Source organism: Moschus berezovskii, chromosome 3 (assembly GCF_049115385.1).
Source record: "Moschus berezovskii isolate FMDL1 chromosome 3, NW_MosBer_1.0, whole genome shotgun sequence".
NCBI classification, from domain to species: domain Eukaryota; kingdom Metazoa; phylum Chordata; class Mammalia; order Artiodactyla; family Moschidae; genus Moschus; species Moschus berezovskii.
This window is the reverse complement of record NC_142462.1, coordinates 92,251,653-92,260,325: the sequence shown is the minus strand read 5'-3', so window position 1 is coordinate 92,260,325 and position 8,673 is coordinate 92,251,653. Positions and strand designations below refer to the sequence as shown.

At 40.7% G+C, this 8,673-nt stretch overlaps 1 protein-coding gene across 1 annotated transcript in view; it reads right to left on the bottom strand.

The window, feature by feature from the left end:
- Positions 1–2,330: 2,330 nt before the first annotated feature.
- AMPH (amphiphysin) overlaps positions 2,331–8,673 on the bottom strand; it is a 228,857-nt gene continuing 222,514 nt past the window's right edge. The window contains exons 20-21 of the mRNA XM_088834640.1: positions 7,567–7,668; positions 2,331–3,262 (exon numbers count right to left, since the gene is read on the bottom strand). Coding sequence (XP_088690766.1) covers positions 3,155–3,262; positions 7,567–7,668 — 210 coding nt within the window. The 3' untranslated portion in view covers positions 2,331–3,154. The remainder of the gene's footprint in view (positions 3,263–7,566; positions 7,669–8,673) is intronic.

The window sequence follows — 8,673 nt, the reverse complement described above, 5'->3', positions numbered from 1 at the left end:
TCTGTCCACGGGATTTTCCAGGCAAGAATACTGGAGTGGGTTGCCATTTCCTCCTCCAGGGGGTCTTCCTGACCCAGAGATCAAACCCAGCTCCTGTGTCTCCTGCATTGCAGGAGGATTCTTTATTGGCTGAGCCATAGGGGAAGCCCAAAGCAATCTTAAATGATAAAAAGAGAGTCACTTACTGTTGGTATGGAATATTAAGCTTATTGCAGCACATGGTATTCAGGAATTTATTTATACATATATTTATATGAAGTATCAAACCTGTGCTGTGTGCCTTGAGGAAGACTGCTCTGAATAACCAGGGTTCTTCTTGTCCTGACTCTGTGTGATGGGGGTCAAGAATGAATAGAACCACATGGCTCTGATTTCAAAGTTTGCAAGGAAATATAGTCTTCTCCACGCAGCTGCCAATATCTGGTGCCTTTTATCTGAGCCCTAAGGTGAGGCTACATCTCCTTGGAGAGACGGTAGTTACACCACCACCCAAAGAAACTGTGTGACCGAGGTCCAAGGTCTGGCCCATGATGTTCATAAGGCCTTAAGTTCCAAGTGAAAACCAGAAGGCAGCATGGGCTCCTCTGAATAGAGTAGTAAGTAGAATCCTAGCAAGGCAAATCAGTCTGTTTCCCAGGCTTTGAGGTGTTCATGCAGTTTGTATGACATACAGCACAGAGTTTCAGTCATCTTTAAATTCACTGATTTCTTAAACTTTCTGGTTTCCTAGAGGTTTTTTTCAATGGATCATCAGAATGGGTCATGGGGCCATGCTTGGATTTTTCTAAATAGCCTGTTTTTTTTTTTTTTAGGCTTTTTTATGTGGTAAAAAAGAGCTCAGAATTCTGAAACTGCATACTCTTTCTATGGCAGCTTGTGGATGTGGGGTTCTGGCTCACTCAAAAGCCGTCCTGGCTTTGTCAGAAAGAGCTGGCCAAGGTGGAGGCAATGTAACAGCATGGTGCATGGAGTCTTCCTTATCCCAGGGGCCCTAGTGATGCTAAAATATTTTTAAAAATTCAAATTGTCAAAGGGCTTTGCCTTGCAAACTATATACATCACTCAATCTTATGTGGTATAAGCAGGAATGCCAGAAAGATATATGTTTAATAAGAACTACAAGCTTCCTTATCCGACTTTTTGAAGCTTCTCTACACTATCTCAAGGCCTGAATCCTTCTGGGTCTGTAAGAGAAATCTTAAAAGATGAAGAAGAGGCTAAGTCATTCATGGTGATCCGGATTCGCTGGAAATGAGCCCCTGGAACAATCTTAGGTCAACAATAGCTATTTCTTGGGACTTCCCCAGTGGTCCAGTGATTAAGACCCCATCTTCCAATGCAAGGAATGTGGGTTCGACCCCTGGTTGAGGAACTAATATCCCATGTGCAAGGTGCAACCAAAAGTTTTTTTTTTGAATAAGTAAAACTTATTTTAAAAATAACAGCTATTTTTCTATTAACACTTAAACATTCACTAAGTGTCCAAGTCAGTAACCCACCATGAGACACAAACTCATAAGTCACTAATACATACCAAATTTAAAGTCAAATAACATGCACTCTTGATCAGCTTATATTATGTACAATTACATGGGCAGAAAAGAATAAAAGGGTTTTGTTTTCAGAATTCTCTCCTATAAATGTCTAGTAAATTGACTTTTCTATGTCATCTATTTTTGTATGTACCTACAAACATAAACATGTCCGAAAGAAAAGTGACCAAAATATGAGGCTGGTGTGAGAAGAAATTGCTGCTATGACGGTCGTCAGATTTCTGTGATACACACTCTTTGCAGCCACAGTCGGCACAGGGCCTCCATCGGCAACTGTTATTTGTGCTGTAGTGATTGCCGGGCAGCAAGGACCTCCAAGTGGCCAGCAATGACTGGGATGAAGGAGTGAGCAGAAGGGAGACAGGCTGTGAAGCACAACCCAGAGGAACGAGCACATTTCTGCACAAATAACAACTCAACATCGACTGTTGCAAGTCATGCATCCAAATGAAACAAGCTTTCCAAAACAAATGACTCACCGGAAGGAATTAAGGTCATTGCTGGAGATTACCCCAGGTTTATTTGGAATGACACAGCACTGAAAACAGAATCATTACAGATGACTTGTGGATACAGCATACATCACCTATATCTTATTTTCGGACGATTGGTGAAGATGAGTTGTATAAATAGAAAGAGGTGGAAATTAGGAGCTTTTGGAAATAGTGTTCTTCGGGGGTGGATTTCAATGCCCCATCAGCTGGCCAATTTCAGAAAGGCAGAAATTAAGACAATCAAGCTGCTCATGCCAACTCACCTATCTCCAGCCACAGTGGCCAGACATTCAGAGCGTCAGACTGCTTTCTCCAAAGGGGAGGCAGCTCTGACGGGCTATGAGTCATTGCATCCTGAAAAATGCACATTCCCAACACAGATACTGTCGACCCCTTTGGCAATGGGATGGCTGATTTTTGCCCAGAGGCAAAACTGCAACGCCAGACAGAATAAGAGCAGTGCATGAATCAATGATGCTTAAGAGACTAAGAACTACAATGGAAAGCAGAGAGTGCAACTATGTATATGTAGCCGTGTGCATACACATAGATTCAGGAGTGATGGGAACTAGCTCCTGTGACTGTGTGTCCATATATATCTACAGAGAGGGAGGTGTGTTGGAAAAGAACCGTGACAACTTTTGCAGCAGTTTTGTTTTAAACACAGTAAACGTGAAAAGGAGAGCACGTGCTCACACCTGCGTAGGGGAATACGATAATCTCACGTTACAGGGTAATTCGTCATGTCTTCGGCAGGGCAGCCACTCAATACCACACACTTGGTGCAGAGAAATTAAGGTTCTGGTCTGGAGGAAGCTATTTTAGAGTTGGTGGGAGGGGGTCGAGTACACGAGTCTCCACAGCTCGGACAAAGCACAAACAAACCTGGTAGCAAGAACATGGGAACTAGTGAGGACTTTTCCCTTAATTTACTTTTTGCTTTCTCTGACATTGGTTTGCACACATGCTCCACTGAGACAGTCTTCTAAGCTTTGTCTGGCATCGGTCTGTCAATCATTAAGAGTGTCATAGCAAAAGTGAACTCTTCAGGTTTCCACAAAGGTTTAAAAACCCAGTAATCAGGCTCTTCCTACTATATGTTTGGCCCTAATCCAGGCGCCGGGTGAAGTTCTCTGGAAAGAGGCCTTTGTAGGTGGCGAGGTCTCTGAACTGAAGCCAGTCTGATTCCTTCACTCCTACCAGCCAGCCTGCATCCTGCAAAAGAAAGACAGGGCTTTCAGAGTCCAACTATAGTGATCCCCTTACATATGAACCTTCAGTTTGCGAACTTTCAAAGATGGGAAAGTGTGTTCCATCACCGTCAGGCGTGAGTAAAACTGCAGATTGCCCTCTGTCTCCTATTGCTGACGATCCTTCAGCTCTACCATCTCCCACCTCCTCTCTCTCCTACTGTCAATAACTCTTTAGGCTTGTTCACACGATGCCAGCATCTGTATGCTAGCTGTTGTACTGTACTTACTGTACTTTTCAAGGTATCATGCTGTAAGATTTTAAATATTTTCTTTATATTTTGTTGGTTTTTTATGTATTATTTGTGTGAAAAGTATTGTGAATTTATTACACTACAGTGCTATACAGCCAATTATGTTAGTCGGGCACCTAGGTTAACTTTGTTGGACTTACAAACAACTTGGACTTAAGAATGTGCTCTTGGAATGGAACTTGTTTATAAGCAGGGGACTTACTGTACTAGAAAAATCTACATTGCCAATGATTAATCAAATAATGGGTTTATCGAGTATTGTGGTCCTGTACAAGGATATCACAGTAGCTGTAAACTTGTGTGCTGAGCTCAGGGATAAAGCTTGTCCCTAGCAAGTTGTCAGTTTAAGAAAATAAAATTTGAAATTATTTATTTTATATATATAGTTAATTGAAGGTTAATGTTGCAGATGGTTACTGCAGTCATGAAATTAAAAGATACTTGCTCCTTGGAAGAAAAGCTATGACAAACCTAAACAGCACATTAAAAAGCAGAGATAATACTTTGCCAACAAAGGTCCACATAGTAAAAGCTATGGTTTTTCCAGTAGTTGTGTATGGATGTGAGAGTTGGACCATAAAAGAAGGCTGAGCACTGAAGAATTGACGCTTTTGAACTGTGTTGTTGGAGAAGGCTTTCAAGAATCCCTCGAACTGCAAGGAGATCAAACCAACCAATCCTAAAGACAATCAATCCTGAATACTTATTGGAGGAACTGATGCTGAAGTGATGCTCCAATACTTCGGCCACCTGATGCAAAGAGCCAACTCACTGGAAAAGACCTTGATGCTGGGAAAGACTGAGAGCAGGAGGAGAAGGGGACAACAGAGGACGAGATGGCTGGATGGCATCACTGACTCAATGGACATGAGTTTGAGCAAGCTCTGGGAGATGGTGAAGGACAGGGAAGCCTGGTGTGTTTGCAGTCCATGGGGTCGCAAAGAGTTGGACACGACTGAGAGACTGAACAACAACAAATGTTAATATTATAATTTCGTACAAAGTGTAGTTAATTGATGCTAACTGGATGATAACAAATTCTTAAAGAAGAGGAAAGAATTTATACCCAGTGCAAAGAGAGGGACACGGTGTGAAAACATCACACTCAGGACCATTTCCTGTCCTGTGGATCACAGTGAAAGAAAGGCTTAAAGACCCCTGGGTTGGAATATAGTGCTGAGAAGACCATGAGAGGTCTTCTACTTCAGCCTCAACCACTTGCTTATAAGAAAGAACTCCATCTGCCTGCTCATACATGTAACTGAAATAAACCACCGTATACAAGACTTAATCACACACTAACAGCTTGACATGTGTTACCTGGTATCACTATTGTGTTTGTTGTCACTGTTGTTTTTAGAGTTTATATAAACTACAGAGCAGTTTGATGTCATGACATTTGTGCTGGAAATATTCATAGTCCTTGTAAATTATTCCTTATAAACATTCGTCTATCGTCTAGGTGTGCCCTCACAAAAATGAAGACAGTTAGCCACAGACAGTTTAAAGAACCCATCTGTGCATGGTCACAGGGTATGGTAGATGAAATGTAAAACTGAGAAATGGAGGCTGACATCTGCCCTTGGCCTACTGGAGATAAGCAGAGTCTACTTGGGGAAAGCTGAGTTGAAGGAACAATTTTAAACATACAGATCATAGGATGTGAAACCAGTGGGAAATGACTGTCTTTATTATGTTAACCAATACAGGAAAAAGATCCCACTTAAAATGAAGGATAGCCAGATTTCATCGGAACCAATCCCCAGTATAGTTCAAGTACATCAGATAAAACGAGGTCTCATAAAATTAAATACAGGAGCTGAATACATTTCCTTTGATATAATCTAAGACCATAAATTGATGCTGCTATACAGACAAGAAATATAAGCATTTAGACAGGCCAATTTTTGACGACAGAAAAAAAGTAACAGAGAAAAAATGATTTGATAAAATAACTGATAATATCCTAGCTGATGAGGAAAAGTGTCCTCTATAAAATTATGATGTTATATATGTGAAGGACAAAGTTATACTTAGAGTAAAAGATGATAACTAAATATTTTCTAAACCTCTGGTAAACATACAAAAGGTCCTATTTTCCCCTCAAGTGTCTACATTTGACTTTATTTACAGTGAGTGAAAAATCCAATGAAGCCAAGTGGAGTCATGGGTTTTAAAATAGTTTCAATAAAGACAAACATAAAGGGCTGGCATAAACCCATAATCAAGATATATTCCAACTCATAGATTTTGAAAAGCAACTTATGAAGTGAAGCATCAGAGTTAATATCAATCTTTAGCTGAGAAAAATATAGAAAAGTAAATTTTAACTGCTTAAAATATGAGGTAGACTGAAGATTTCCAGTTTTGGTTGTGGCAAAATAGCTGGTGTCCAACAAACACTATTGCATAGGACACAACTCTATTTATAGTTGTAGATACATGTGCATACATAAATGGAACTACTTCTATATAAAAATGACTGCTACAAAATATAAGTTTATATATTAGAGGGCTTCTCTGGAGGCTCAGATGGTAAAGAATCTGCCTGTAATGCAGGAGACCCGGGTTTGATCCCTGGGTTGAGAAGGTCCCCTGGAGGAGGGCATGGCAACCCACTCCAGTATTCTTGCATGGAGAATTCTATGGACAGAGGAGCCTGGCGGGCTACAGTCCATAGGGTTGCAGAGAGTTGGACATGACTGAAGTAACTTAGTACGTATATATATCAACTATGTGAAGGCATTGAAAATGAACAAAAGCAGGCAGACATTGAAAGTGAACATGTTAGTTGCTCAGTCATGTCCAATTCTTTGTAACCCCATGGAGCCTACCTGGCTCCTCTGTCCATGGAATTCTCCAGGCAAGAAAGATGGAGTGGGTTGCCATGCCCTTCTCCAGGCAATCTTGCAGACCCAGGAATAGAACTTGGGTCTCCTACATTGCAGGCAGATTCTTTACCATTTCTGAGCCACCAGCGCAGAAACTGGGGAATATTTAACCCCTGAAACCACACTGGGTTAGAGCTGTTAGGAAGGTCTTTCCTGAGGGTTAACCTCAGTCTGTGTGATGCAAGGCATTCAGAGGATAGAGTTTACAGCTGCCAGAGGAGCTGTACTTTTATGGAGAATATCGTGAACCTCAAATATACAGAAAACGTCTTTCCTGGAATCCTGAGCTACAACACAAGCTGTAAATGCATAAGGGCTACTCTAGGAGCCTGGGGAAAAGGAACGGCAGGAAGGCAACAACAGCTAAGCAGAAATTTCAGCACTGGCAGTGCAGAGGAGGCAGAATTTTAAGTTCAGATCCCACAAAGTTAGTGGACTTGATAAATCCTTCAGAATTTCTATTGAAATCCCAAAGGAGAATGTCTAAGAGGTAGAGACAAATCTCAGGACTAAGAACGGAGCCTGAGAGTAAAAAAACTAAAACAAACTCCCATGAATTCAAGGTATTTATCTACTCATTTAAATGCCTGTTAAAAGTAAAAGAAACAATTTTCAGAGGTAGAAGACAGAATTGAGACTCTACAATGCAACATTTACTGTGCCTAGTATCATTTTTTTTAATTACAGGAAAATGTGACCCAAAGATAAAAAGCAACAGAAATGTGTCCTGAGATGACCCAGCTTTTGGAATTCGCAGTAAGAAATATAAAGCAGCTATTATAAATAGGTTCAAGTACTTAAGCCAAAGTACACTGCTTCCCTGTTGGCTCAGATGTGACAGAATCCGCCTGCAATGAAGAAGACCCAAGTTAGATACTGCGGTCAGGAAGATCCCCTGAAAAAGGGAATGGCAACCCTCTCCAATACTCTTGCCTGGAGAATTCTATGGAGAGAGGTGACTGGCGGGTTACAGTTCATGGGGCTGCAGATACAGACACCGCTGAGCAACTGAGCACTCATGGAGCATCTCAGAAGGTAGGAACATCTTCAGGAAGTCACTGAGCCCACTTGACCCTCAGGAAAAACCAGTAGAGCCTCTGGTACTTTCTGCCCTTATCCTTTACCTGGTCAGCCTCCGAATCTGAGGGCACCACCAACACCACATCACCCCTTTGTAAGGTAAGTTCATCAGAATTTGCTGCCTCGAAATCGTGCAGTGTTTCCACCTGCAAAAGATTGTAAAAGAACTGATTCATTTTAGAAAGAAAAGGAGATATAAAAGCAAAGTCTCTCAGCCAGATTATCAACAGGCACTCTTAGAAGCATCTCTAAACTGGATAAAAAAAAGATGAAGATATGAGTCAAGCCCCAAATGGCAACCTACTACAGTATTCTTGCCTGGAAAATCCCATGGACAGAGGAACCTGGCAGGCTACAGTCCACAGAGTCTCAAAGAGACGGACATGACTGATTGACTTCACTTTCTTTTCTTTTTCCAGGGACTCTAACAACAAAGGAAATCCTAATCTCTGTTTACTTAAAAATATCTGAGTTTTACAGGCAGACACTGAAGCCATCTGAATGTATTATATATTTAGTAAAGCAATGCCTTTTTCCAAAGCTAAAATTTAGTGCATTAATTAATTTCTCACATTTTTGTTAAGAGTTTTATTTTATTATCACCAATGCGTTGTTACTCTTTATTTTTAACCTAAAGATGCCTAGTGAAAAGTTCCTCTGTAAAATAGTTAACAATTGTGAAAACCATCACTTGTATGTTATATGGAAAGTACTATTTAATTAAACCCTGTGATCAATTTCCTAAATAAACTTCCTTCCCTATCTTACCTTTAAACCATGACAATCTGTTTCATTTCTCAATTTTTCTGGTTTTTAATAGAAATATGATTAAAGTGAAAGAGGAGAGTGAAAAGGTTGGCTTGAAGTTCAACATTCAGAAAACAAAGATCATGGCATCTGGTCCCATCACTTCATGGGAAATAGATGGGGAAACAGTGTCAGACTTTATTTTTGGGGGCTCCAAAATCACTGCGGATGCTGATTGCAGCCATGGGATTAAAAGACGCTTACTCCTTGGAAAGAAAGTTATGACCAACCTAGATAGTATATTAAAAAGCAGAGACATTACTTTGCCAACCAAGGTCTGTCTAGTCAAGGCTATGGTTTTTCCAGTGGTCGTGTATGGATGTGAGAGTTGGACTGTGAAGAAA